Source organism: Phoenix dactylifera, unplaced genomic scaffold (assembly GCF_009389715.1).
Source record: "Phoenix dactylifera cultivar Barhee BC4 unplaced genomic scaffold, palm_55x_up_171113_PBpolish2nd_filt_p 001305F, whole genome shotgun sequence".
Classification (NCBI taxonomy): domain Eukaryota; kingdom Viridiplantae; phylum Streptophyta; class Magnoliopsida; order Arecales; family Arecaceae; genus Phoenix; species Phoenix dactylifera.
The window spans coordinates 1-13,599 of NW_024068637.1; the positions used below are offsets into that span (position 1 = coordinate 1).

The window sequence follows — 13,599 nt, forward strand, 5'->3', positions numbered from 1 at the left end:
ATGAGCCGCGAAGGAAGTAACCCAGTCTGCAGCATCATTTGCCTCCCCGGATTTACTCAATACGTAGTCGAATCTCCCTCGAGGAGGATGCGACCCGCACCTAGTACCCGCCTTGCATAGGAGACACCCTTTCAGGTCGAAAAAAAGAGAGGAGTTTCAACTTCTATTGTTTATTTACATTTGTGGACAAATACACCTTTTGATCATGCGATGTCTAGGTCAATGCAGCCTTAGCTCCAGTGAGATTTTTTTTTTCTTAATTTTGATTTTTGGGTAGGTGTAGGGGTTGTTTTGATGTAATCTCACGATGTAATAAATATATTATAACATTGAACCAGACTTGGGCTACAACTCCATTTGTATTAGTAAAATAGATAGATATGACGAAGAGTGATATGCTACTTTGATGTTCAACAAAGGGATTCATAAAGGTGGATCATATGACTTACAATTCTATGCCTCACATTGGTCACTTAGAAAAACATGAAATGATGAGGTGGGGAAGACTTGGTGTGGTAGCAGGAGAATAGTAGCAAAAGCAGTTCTTTTGTGGAATGTAGGTGGAAGTGGCGTGCTTCAGTGCTGCATTCTCCCCCATGGATTTAATGGCTGGTTGGTTCAGATAAGCATACTTACTTTTTGTCCACCTGCACTCAACCAGGTCGAAGAGATGCTTGTGTTAGCCCTAATACCAAATATTGTGCAAATGGTTCCAATCATAAAGCAATGATCTAAAAATGAGCATAACTCGAATCTTCTCGCCTTATAGTTTGGTCTTACAACTGGTTCGATGCAATGATTGAGCCAAACCTAATTGGTTATGGCTGGATATAAGGTTATCATGCTACTTATTTGGTCGAAATCATGCTCATTTTGACTCAAATCGAATAATATAGAGTTGAGCTTGAAGTTGAAATTTGGGCCAGAAACTAGTTCCAAGGAGAGCTTGATGCAATTTGGCATTGATTTGTGCAAGATTGTGGGTATAAGTACCTTTTTTGTGCAAGCATGGATGCAAAGGAAGCAGCTCTCGTGGGTCTCATCTGTACTATTATTGGACACATAATGCATGTGAATGAAAGATGAACAAAGACTTGGGTGGAGTCTCAAGATCTTAGGATTTTGCTTGTAATACTCGAATGAATTAGTTCAGATATAAGCTAAACTATGAAAACAATAAAAAATGATGAATGCTAAAATAACATTTCACCCTATCACTTAAGTAAACATCCTAAAGAAGCATGGTTAATTTAGAGAGTTCAAACTTTTAGCGGATATTTTTTTGTGTGTGTGTTTAATTTAGAAACCGCTCGCTGCTCATATCATTTCTCTAAAAAAAAGAAATTATGGACGGTGAGAATTAAGAACCAGAAAGATGACAACAAATATAAAGGTGGATTAAAAAAATAGAGTTCCACTAGAGTTTGTTCTTTAGGATTCATTTGGGTATGCGGGAAGAATTTTTTCTCATTGAAATATTTTTTTTAAGAAAGATGATTCCTAGAAATATGATATGTGGAAAATGGTTTTGGCATATTTGGTTGAGCGAGTGACTCATTCCATAGTGACTTATATTTGGTTGAGCATCTACTTTCATAAAAAAAATTATATAAAATATCTATTATATTCTTAATAAAGAAAAAGATCTTATCCACATATTTTGATGGCTTAAAGGTACTTTTATGAAAAAAACTCCCATTTTTCAACAGATGAGAAAGTAGCTTTTCTATGTCTCACATAGATTTTTTTTTCTTACGAAATATAAAAATCTTATTTCCATAAGAATACTATTTTTTAATTTTCTTTTTTTTTTCTCTTTTTCCGTTGGCCATACTTTTCCACAGTTGACCAAACGACTCAAGTGCCACCTTTCAAGTGGATGAAACCTTAGCGTATTGGAGTCCCCACTGCTTTCCCATCATTTTGCGTTGCTTTCAATTTTAAAACAAAGAAAACAAAGCTTTAAGAGTCATCGAATTATAATATACGGTTAAAGAACGGCAGCAAGTGGGAGTAAACCAACCAATCCTTGATTCCTATTCGTAGCTCCTTGTTATCTCCACCGCTCGCCTCCTTTCCTCCCTCTCCATTCTGCTCGAAGTCCATTGCCTCCCTCAGAGATTCCTCAAATCGCTTGTACTCTTCGTCCTGATCACCACAAACCTCAACACACAATCCTCTCATGATTATGATCATAACTAGAATCATTTCTAATCCAATCAATTCCAATCAGCACAAGCAAAATACAAACAAATAACAACAACAACAATAATCTTTGATACTCAAAGAGTTCTTATCTCTTTTTAATAACATTTAAAGCATGCAAATTGGGCTACATAGCCTAGTGGTTGCACCACTCCTCTGTATAGGAATAAGTTCTTGTTTTAATCTTGATGGTATTGTTTCTTCAGTGTTTGACTCAAGTAATTCTAATAAATGTTCTTCTTACTGTAACTCAACTCTATAAAAAGAAAGGAAAACTAAAGACTATATTCAATTCTGATCATAAGAAAGAGGTCCTTGCCTTGAGTGCTTTAGCTCGGATCCTGGCGGCCGCCTTCTGCGCTGCGAGCAGGTGATCCTCCTCTTCCATCCTCTTCCTCCTCCAGAACATATCAATCTCATCCCTTGTCACACTCTTGACCATGGCCGCTGCCTTTCTCGGCCTAGGTGTCGCCCATGGTCGAGGCGGCGGCGGCGGCGGCGACCGTGGGCTACATGCCTTCTTTGCTGAGCTCATTCCCTTCCTCTTTGCCACTGCTGTTTCCTTCTCCAGTTATCTTGACCGCCGATCCTTTCTTCTCTGTTTGTACCTTGGCCAACTTTTCTTTATGGTAAGACCCCCCACCTCTACTTACATATCAAAACTGCTAGTCCAACCTAACGTTCTGTAGTGGACTGCTGGGTATACTTGTCAAGAGTTCTCCTAACCTTCTCTTGGAGTAATTAGTTTATGGCATTTGATAATTTGGCATCGTCGTAATCTCTGATATTATATTCTCCTTCTGTTGTAAGTTCACTGTCATCATGGGGCCTACCAAATGCTTTGGTTAGACTAAATCTATGCAATGGAGTGATAACAACAGTTTGACCGCTGGAGCTAATTCAGCTAGCGTTCATTTCGATCAGCAGGAAGAAATAAGAGAGTCAAAATAAAATCCATTATTGTACTCTTGAGCTCCATCGACTTCAATTGTTTAACAAACTAAAACAAGCAGATGCATATTCATATTCTTGGTTGTGTCACTAAATTATGGGCTACCGACTTTTATATATATATATATATATATATTTCAGCCATCATCATTTGTGATTCAATAAATCCTCAAGGTTCAAACAGAAAAAAGATCCTTCATAGTCGCCTAAACACCTTAACATGGCATTTCTGCTCATAAGCAAGCTCATATCCATGTCAGTAATGTACATCTGGCTCCAAAAACATTGGATTGATCCAAAGCTTAGCATTAAAAAGCACCAAACAAACAGTAGGTAGCATTCATTAATTTTGGTACTCTAATAGCAGTTTTTATCCCCTCTCACCCACGCTGGAACCATCTCAAATTTAGCCACAAGTCAAAAGTTATCTGAATACAAACATTAAATTTTGCCTCTGGTTATCTAGAGACCATTGATGCAGAAGCGAAACGATCTTTTATCCATAGAAAAAGTTGAATTCATAAAATCTTTTTCTACATGATCGCCATTTTATTGGATGTGCTTCTCAAGGTGGCAAACCATGAAAACCTAGTTTTTGGAAGAACAAGGAATAACATGTGAAGCAAGATATCTAGAAAATACTATGTAAACGCACCAGCAAGCTAGCAAATGGCTTCACTTGGCTTACTCAGTATAATTAATTATTCTAACCACCAAATTTAGTACTCACAAATCGAACAACACACAAAGACAAAAGAATATAAGGAAAAAAAGCTTACAAAACAACACCAAATGCACAGTTAAACCTAAGCAAACAACAACTACAGAAAGGTCAATTTTTGCCCACTATAAATTCTCGATCTCCTTATTGCAGATTCATGGGACTTTTTTTTGAGAGTGCTTAAAAAGGGATGTAATAGACCCAATGCTGAAGAATACTCGAAAGTAAAATGTCATTGGAGACTGGTACATCAGTTTGCAAGCACAGATGTCCTTAGATGAACTAATATACAGCACCCAGGTGCAGAAGGGATCCTCCAGCTAATGTCTGAGTTCTATGAGAAGGCAAAATTCCTTCCAAATGCAATACCTGTGGCTAAGGCTTGTTTCCTTTTGTGTGAGAAAATGTACCATCCACCCTGTAATGTTCATACAGAGTACTATTAGCCAAGAGCAAGATCTTATTCTACATATAATACATGAACAATAATCTAAATTGAAATCAAATACTACAGGATAAGCTTGATAATACATGCAAATGATTGAGTAGAAATTTGCTGAATATTACCTTCGCCTATAAATTGTCAAAGAAAAATTAAACCATTTCACTATCTCCAAAGTAAGCTTGCACAACATTATTGCATGTTTTTCTTCTTTTCATTGGCCTGAATATGAAAGATGAATTTGTGGGTAAGCTCCAGAAGATCATATGCATATGAACTTAAAGAACAGTAAACTTTTGCAGCATAAACAAAACACTAGATGATGTCAGACATACACAATTTCTTGACATATTCTAAATCGTTCTTGTGATAATATACTTAAAGTTCAAATTCTATTTTCACATGGTAATCGTTATCTTTCTTTTTTCTGAAATCATTGCAAAAAATCTATTAATCTCTCTTGCAACTCAATAGCAGGTTATATCATCCTTTCAGAAGAAACACGCCTGCATGTTTCTTGCATCAAAGATGGATATTGCATTCCACTTGTATCAAACAATTTTTTTTAATCAACTGTATACTACTTGAACAGGAATATTAATAATACAACAAAAATAATGTACTAAACTTTATCTAATTAGTCATCAATTTAAATATGATCAGCATTAATTCTACATTACCCATGATTGGTTCATCAAATGCCTTGCTTTTCTTCAGTTGCACAATTAGTTTTTAAAAATATTTTCATTCTAAAAGTACTTTCTCAAATTAGTCAGCGTAGCAATGAAAAATGAGACTTGTTCTATTCCAAAATAGTTTTGAAATGGCAGTCAAACAAATTTGGGATGGAAAAAGATTGCAATCAAATTTGTATTCAGTCTAGGGCTTTCCTGATTTAGGCTCATGCCATTAGGGGTATCTCTGTTTACAGGACAGGCCTAACTTTCAGATGTTTTGGGATGGGTTGCTTCGGTGTTGGGTTCAGATTTCCAAACCAAAAGAGACCTGATTAGAGATAGTAGTCCAGATTTAAGAACTGCACTTGGCCCATAACATAACTTCGGTCAGAAATCAGTTTTGTAATACGTTCGATTGTAGATGTAGAAATGCATTTATTAAAACTAGAACTCAAATCTCTACATTATTTATGCAAAGATTTGAAAAACTATTAGATTTTAGACTAAGAGCTAAGGACACTAATCACTTTCTGGGATTTTCTAAGTATAATACCAATACTTAGAGTGCATGATAAGGATCTCCTTGTCGTGCACGCTTACATAAATATGTACACAAGAATAGATACATGTACACAAGAATAGATACACATGCCTGCATAAATATATACATATCCACATGTTTATACAACTATAAATACATGTAAAGGCATATATTTCTTCATAAATGTTTTATATATAGGTATCTGTGCATGCAGGCCAAATTTAACAAATAAGAAACTATTCAAATAGGTGGTTGATAAGACTATGATGGAAAACTTCAGGAGTTATAAGAGTTACATCAACTGCAGACAAAGTGATGGAAAACCAACTGAGATGGATATGAATGATCCTTAATTCCACATACAAAATATTTTATTACCAAATTTAAAACACACATGTAACATGGGCTTCTCTTCTAATTTTATATGCAATATGGTTTGTGAATGCTAGGCTTAAAAACCCTTTCCTTAATACTAAATGCTTACAAGAAGAGGAACCGAATCCTAATCTCTAAATCACTTTCCCCACCCTCCTCCAACTCTAAGAGACAGAGAGATGTACAAGTGCATTTTCTCTCAATGTCTTGTTCAGCCTCTCCTAACAGCTAAACAAGAAGCATTAACTATAATAACGTCAGATATTATAAAGGGAGCTCGGAAGATATGATTCAAGAAATCAGAACTTTATGATACGAGATGTCAAGAAAAATAAAAAACAGAAATTACAAGAGTCTGTAACAGGACCTTGCTAGAAGTGCTAGAAAGGAGTTTAGAGAGACCAAAAGTTTTCTTAGGAACAAAAGATAGAAATTTATTGCATAAAGTTGATAATATTTTAAAGAATCATTTAGAAAATGGTTTTTATATTGTAAGAAAGCATCTAAAGATCCAAAAAACATGCTAGCAATTAGCACATGATACCATAAAGAAAATTGTATTGATTTGGACACAATTTTTTACCAAGAATTTGTAAAACCTTCATCTAAATATAAGAATTTGTTGTTGTTACAGTATAGCTATAAGATGCTTTAGTGATAGTGTTTTATTCAATTAAAATTGTAAATGCAACATAATATCTAATAACAACTGATAAGAAATAGAGGCAAATTCAATCAGTGCTTTTTCTTCTAACTATACAACCATTCTTCTAACTTCTCATGGCTGGTGTTTTTCTTTCTCCAGGAGTATCTATTATTACAGAGACCATTGTACTATTTGGTTTAATAGGCGAGCGATTCTGCATATCTATAGATGCTTCCCCTAAATTCTCAAATACAACTTCTCTAAATTCAAGATATAAAGCTCACATAATCTCAGGACAGATGTTTCATAAAGATTTTAGAGAATGCATTACATCAGCAATATGAAAAGTACAATTGCTGAATATCCCATCATTGATTCAGAATGTTTTTCCTAGAGAAAGTATTTCAATTTTCAATGTTTTTTCATGAATCTATTGCAAGGGTGACAAATGTTGCGCAACTGTTGCATACCCATACTTGTACATACTAAATGTTAGAAAAGGAGCAGAAACTTACCACAGCATCCTTGGAAGACACGGCGACAATGGCAGGACCCCTCTTTTTTTATCCTTTTGTCCTCATCACAACATCTTCAACCCCTCCAAACCTATCAAACAGCTCTCGCAGCTTGACAGCACTGTAATCTCGCAACTCTCGCTCCCAGGAGACCTTCAAAACCCTCTCCTTATCCAATGCTGCCACCCCTCCATTCTCCTCTTCCGTCTCATTCCCTGATGCCTGCCAAAATTATACACAACCAATTATATTCATTTACAAACTGATTCTAATCATAAACCTGTACATGCATATTTCCGCATCCAGAAGCATTGAAAAAAAGGACCCAATGCTTTCAATCCATTGAACCAAATATGTTTCAAATATATAGTCATATAGCATAGTAGCTATTCTAAACCAAAATAGCAAGACTCAAATCACCTTCAAAATTAACATCTTGGAAATTCACATGTTCTACATTAAAAATGTTATTTTCGGGAGGTAGAAAAAAAAATTGAAGTAATTCAGGAGGATAATTAGCCAACAGAAGAAAAAAAAAGTCCAATTGTGATTTCCACAGTATTAATTTAAGGAGAATTTCTCCATTGAAAAGTTGCTTTGACGGGGAAAAAAAGAAAAATAAGCAGAAAAAAATCAAACTTCTTCAGGAGGGAAATCATTAGCCACTGAGAAGTAGTAGCCCAATCCATTCTTAACAATCAAATCACTTTAAAACTTAAACTGTTGGAATTCCCATGTTCTACATTAAAAAAGTTATTGAGGAGAGAACGAGAAAAGGAGCATCAAAAAGTTAAATTTCTCCAGAAGGACGTCAATTATTAGTTCGTCCTCCAAAAGACCCTCAAATCTTACGGATGTGGAAGTGGGAGCAGCTTTCTCAGCGGCCATCCGGGCTTGGAACTGCTCGAATTCCCTCTTTAGCTCGGTGGCGACCTTCTTCTCCCGGCGCTTGGCCTGCTCGGCCGGGTCGAGGACCTCCTCCTTCCCCCCTGCTGCCGCCGCGCGCTCCCTCTCGTCGAGGTCTGCTGCGAGCTTGCGGCGCTCGGCGCTGAGGGTGGAGTGGCGGAGGGCGAGGTCACGGCGGGCACGGAGGCGAGCGTCGAACTCGCGCTTGGGCTCGTCCTTGAGGAGCTCGAAGGAGGACCTGAGGCGCCCGAAGTCCGCGGTGGCGTTGGGCTCGTCCGGGCGCTTGTCCGGGTGGCGGAGGCCGGACTGGTCTCGGTAGGCCTTCTCGATCTGCTTAAGGGTCAGGGAAGCGCCCTCCTCGCCGGAGGGGAGGCCGAGGACGGCGTAGTGGTCGACGTCGTCCTCCTCCGCCCCTCCAGAATCTCTTTCGCCGGCCATGGCGAGGACTGGATTAGAAGGACGAGGAGGAGAAGGAGAAGGCCGGCGGCTGGGGGGGCGCAGCCGCTGTCGCCGGAGTGGAGGGGCGACGTAGGAGACCGGGGAGCGTGGAGGGCTTGAAATAGATTTTGTCGCGCGGGTTAGATTTATATATAAATTATTAGATTTTTTTTTTTTTCCATAAATACCTCCTAAATATCGAATTCGAATTTTTGCATGGATACCTTTCTAAAATTGATATTTACATGTATACCCTCATAAAACTCTATTATTGTACAAAAACCCGTAATATAACGGTCGTTCTAACGATGTTAAGAAAAATCATATTTATATTAATTAAAAATAAAGTAAAATTTTAAAATTATGCTATTGCCCCTGTTTTTTTCTCCTGCTATCGGGATCACGATCTATTTGCATGTCTAATCATTAAGAATATTTTAGTCATTTTAATTTGAAACCATTAATTTTTTAACGTTATTAGATAGCATGGGTAGATATGCAAAAACAAAAATAAAAAAAGAGTAGAATGACAAAACAAGTGGTTGACGAGGGTATACATGCAAATATCAATTTTGAAAGGGTATTCATGTAAAATTTGATATTTAGGAGGGTATTCATGCAAAAAACCTTAAAATATTAAATAGAACAATAGGCTAGCTAATAACTAACATTGATTGGACTTTTAGACATTAAGTTCTTTTTTTCCTTTTTTGTTTAATAGATTAACTATGCTATTATGGGTTTAATTATATCAAGATTCGTCGTACCGACCATACCGATGTACTCAGGGGCAGCCCAAGCCTTAGGCGACCTAGGCGGTCGCCCAAGGCCCCGGCTCGAGAGAAGGCCCCCGCGCGACGGCACGACTGCTACTTTGCTAGTCCTAGGCTCCTAGCCTCCCAGCTCCCGCTCCTGGCTATAGTGTCCGTAGAATGGAGGTAACGCCGCAGGAGCCAACGGCTACCTCGATAAGATGCGGGTGAGGGTGAGTCGCCGTGACGCCACCCCGTGAGGCCGTGACTCCCGTCCCAATCCCATCGGCCATCGCCCATCATTCCTCTCTTTGAAATCCTCATCGTGCTCCACTCCTCCTCAATCCTTATCCTCTTCTGTTTTGTTCCATGACTGCCTGGGTCGTCTACTTGTCTCCTCCGCGCCTCCGCCAGTCCGCCTCCCCACCTCCCCGGGCCCCGGCATCCCGCGACGGTCCCCGCCTCCCAGGCATCCAGGCGGTCCCGCACCTCCTCGCCTCCCTCCCGGGCCCCCGGCTCCCGTGACCCTGTTGGCCCGTCCGGCTCAATCCAGCGAGCCGGCGAGGTCGTCTCCTTCGCCTGAGCGCCTCCCCGGCCCCCGCCTCCCTGGATTCCCGGCGATCCTGCGAGGCTATGACCTCCTCGCCTCCCTCCCGGGCCTCCGGCCCCGGCTCCCGCCTCCCGTGAGGCCGTGACCAGTGAGGCAGTGACCTCCACCTCCTCGCCAGTCGCCTCCCTCCTCGGCCCCGGGTCCCGTGACCTCCTCCGCTCCTCGCCCCCGGCCCCGGCTCCCGTGAGGCCGTGACCTCCTCGCCTCCCTCCCCGACCCCAGCTCCCGTGACCCTGGCGGGCCCGGCCGTCCTCTCACGTCTGTCTGTGAGACTGTGAGAACTTTATACTTCTGATCGTCACGAATTGAATTATAAGAAAATTGCTTTGGGTCGGTTACCAATGTCAATAATTGGAGATTACACAATTCAAAAAATCAGTCGCAATCTTTTGGCATAATACTGGTTGGAATTGGTTGGTCGCTTGCTTGATTGGAAGGACTGCCGCTTTTCTCTCTTCGCTTAGCTTCAGTCTGTGACAGTGAGTCAGTGGCACGGACACACGGTGTGATTCTTCTAACTCTCCTAATTTTGTTGTTTGATTATATTTTCAACCAGCGTTTAATTCCTCTAATTTTGTTACAATATCTATAATTTTGTTACAATTTTTCTCTTCTAATTTTTCTCTTTTGTATTTTACACTTATTAAAAATTTATTATTATTATTATTATTATTTTAAAAAAGGCCTCATTTAGTGAATTCGCCCTAGGCCTCCAAATACATTGGGCCACCCCTGGATATACTGGTGGGCGTCGGTACCGGTTCGGTATCGTTTCGGACTGGGACGACCGGTACCGAACATGTACCACTAATTCGACTTGGTTCACGTATCTAAAAGCCTCAAAATACATGCCGGTATGGTTGGCCGGTTTGGGCCTATACCGATCAGTACTGATTTTTAACACCAAACCAGACCGATTAGAGCCGATACCAGTTCGGTACGGACTGAACCACCCCATTTCGATCAGTTCAGCATTTCTTGAATTATATCAATTTGATTTTAAGCTTGTTAGGTCATTAGCAAGTGGGTCATCATCTTCAACCCAATCTGCCTTTTAAATAGATCATATAGCTCAGGTTCATGTCAGAGTGTTTCAGCGGTTTATGAAACAAGTTTAGGTTAGCAATTTTTCTAAAACACCTCCATCTTAATTTGATATGAGCTCAACTTGGTACAACCTTTTGCTGTCCCCGTCCGGAGTTGGAGAGCAATATAAAATTAAATGTTTCAAATCATACTTGTGCGAGTCGATGCCGTCTACTTGAGACTTATAACATAGAGAGGATATGTTTATATCTCAACCACAAAAGAATTTAAGCCTTGTTTGGTCCTTGAATAAAAAGAAAATCTAAGAAAGTTCTTTTATTTGTATTTATTGGGAATGTGGAATAATTAGAATGACTATCTACAATGTTTGGTTGGATAGGCCCGAATGAATGAATGAATGCTCTCTTTTGCAAAAGTTAAAATGGAATAAATCTCTTCAATGATCCACATAATGTTGTTTAGCTTCCTCAAATAGTTTTGTTATTTAGAAGTCAAGATCCACCTACTGCACTAAGTTTTAGATGCAAGCATGTCTAAGACCCGCCAAAGTCACAATAAAAGAAATAAAAGAAAATTCTCTCAAATCAAATTACAATAAACGGCTGAACTTAGATGATAGCAAGTAGAAGGTGGAGAGGTTCTCCTACAAAGTGATGGCTTCATATGAGGAAAAGAGAGAAAAGGCCTTTACAAGGGTGCTTTTAGAGTTGTTAACCTTCTCAAGAAAGATTCAAATATTCCTTTTCCTCCAAATCGACTCTATACTGCTAACACCAAAGAGTCTCATGCAGGTAGCAAAAGTTGAGTTTAGGATGCTTTCACTAATCACTCCATAGCTTTCTTAAGGATAGTTTATTACAATAGCTGAGCCCACAAGCCATATCAATAATTCTCCAAATATGAAAGGAGAATGGGCAATTAGAAGGTGATAAATAGTCTCTATGATAATAGGGCAAAGAGGACAACTGACATATATAATTTGCTTTTAACGGCTAATCATATGGAAATTTTGATTTTTTCTGGACCGGCAGCTTTCTAGAATACTGGAGCGAGAAAGCTTTTTATAAAAAATAAAAAAGACATAGCCATATTCCAATGGTTACACCACTTATGTTGAGAGAAGCTTTTGGTGTTTAATCTAGGGATGCTTTTCTAAGTGTTTGAGATAGGTAATTATTTCATCATTGTCATGTTGGACTAATAAGGTATTTTGGACTTCAAGATGTTCCCTTGCAACCTAGCTACTTAGCCTTGATGACCATGCATGATATATTTTCTAAGTGTAAGGGTATATAGGTTCGAATACCATCAGTATCCAATATGGAGTACCTATAATATTCAATGGAGCATCAATAAGGGCTTGGAATATGAAATTGTTATATTCGATATAGGGATGATTAGGATCGGGCTATCATGACAATGTGAGTCCAAGAGATTGCGATTAGGCTTATGCATTTTTCGTAGAATCAATTAGAGCATTTAGATATGAACGATCCATGACTATGCATGTTACGATTAAAAAGTTTAAATTTCCTACATCAATACAAATTTTAAATTTTTGAAGTTACCATAAAAATTGCAGCTTTTAAACACCACATCTGCTTCAAACCTTAAAGATACATAATTTTTATTATACTTAAACATTGTTAATTCTAGAAGGTGCCATGAGCCTTTTTTTTATTTTTGAGAAACATGATGAGGGAGGCTACTATCTAGATTTGAACTCAGGACGTTTTCAAAGTGGAGGTGAGATCAACTAAGTGATCCAGGCTTGACCTGGCAAGAAAAGTCATATTGCCCGGAAAAAAATCATCTAATAAATGCTAGGCAGCACATAGCATGTCATACATAACTCTATTTAGATTATATACCTGGCCGAGTAAACCTCCATTTAAATCTGACCAAGTCATGATTAAAGGATAGGGTACAACATTGGTGATTCAAGATGTTTAATGTGATCTACTACCTCAAAGCAACTCCCATACAAAAAATAGTACGATTTGAAGATCTCTAGCCTATGGTCAAAAATGAATACGAAACGGTACAAATTTTGTTGAGTCTTCAAACCACATGATTTTTTATGTAAGCAATTCAGATGTAATAGATTATATGTAGCAACTCAAATCATCGAGGGACTCTCATCCTCCAATCATGATCTTATCGAATCTAAGTGAAAATCCACTTAATCAAGTCCTAGACTATATATAAAAATATAATATATAGAAAGAGCTGGACTCAGCTACGCTCGAGTAAATTTTCACTTAGATCTAACTGGAGATCTAACTGGATGATAATGAGAGATCCCATATTGATAATCCAAGCTATTGAATGTAATCTATTACCTCTAAATTACTTATATATCAAAAATCATATGATTTCGAGATGCATATGTGTGTGTATGCTCATGCATATATGCATGCCTGTGCGTGTCCGGGTTACAATGGCCCTTTCAACCATAAGAGTATATGCTGGTTATAGACCTGAAAAATAAAATAGCAGATAGAAACAGGGTGTGTGCACGTATGGTACAAACTAGCTAGGTGTAACAGTTTAGATTGAAAATTGTTAGGAATATGAAATTAATTAGTACCCGGGAGAAGTAACTCGGCCCTTCTGATCAGAAGAGTATATGCTGGTTATAGACCTGAACAATAAAACAGCAGACAAAAACGGTTGACGAGCTACTAAACAGAACCATGTCAGTGAGATACGGAAGCAGAAATAAATGAAAACCTGGTCCGCTTGTCAACTTTCATAACCAAAACAGAGCAGC

The 13,599-nt window shown here is 38.7% G+C and overlaps 2 protein-coding genes across 4 annotated transcripts; both read right to left on the minus strand.

The window, feature by feature from the left end:
- Window positions 1-310: 310 nt before the first annotated feature.
- LOC120103845 lies at window positions 311-2,837 on the minus strand. 2 transcript variants are annotated; one of them, XM_039121967.1, is made up of 3 exons: window positions 2,525-2,837; window positions 2,024-2,163; window positions 311-647 (listed from the first exon to the last, which is right to left on the minus strand). In XM_039121967.1, exons 1-3 carry the CDS (start codon window positions 2,738-2,740, stop codon window positions 470-472), a joined length of 534 nt encoding a protein of 177 aa, XP_038977895.1. In that variant the 5' UTR covers window positions 2,741-2,837; the 3' UTR covers window positions 311-469. The 2 variants fall into 2 exon arrangements, with proteins under 2 accessions (XP_038977895.1, XP_038977894.1); XM_039121966.1 differs by having other exon boundaries at window positions 2,024-2,148; window positions 2,525-2,830.
- A 1,255-nt stretch (window positions 2,838-4,092) lies between these two features.
- On the minus strand, window positions 4,093-8,536 carry LOC113462518 (dnaJ homolog subfamily C member 17-like). 2 transcript variants are annotated; one of them, XM_039121968.1, is made up of 4 exons: window positions 7,926-8,536; window positions 7,074-7,295; window positions 4,445-4,541; window positions 4,093-4,295 (listed from the first exon to the last, which is right to left on the minus strand). In XM_039121968.1, the coding sequence occupies exons 1-2, from the start codon at window positions 8,415-8,417 to the stop codon at window positions 7,122-7,124; spliced, it is 666 nt and encodes a 221-aa protein (XP_038977896.1). In that variant the 5' UTR covers window positions 8,418-8,536; the 3' UTR covers window positions 4,093-4,295; window positions 4,445-4,541; window positions 7,074-7,121. The 2 variants fall into 2 exon arrangements, with proteins under 2 accessions (XP_038977896.1, XP_038977897.1); XM_039121969.1 differs by lacking the exons at window positions 4,093-4,295; window positions 4,445-4,541 and having other exon boundaries at window positions 7,091-7,288.
- Window positions 8,537-13,599: the final 5,063 nt, after the last annotated feature.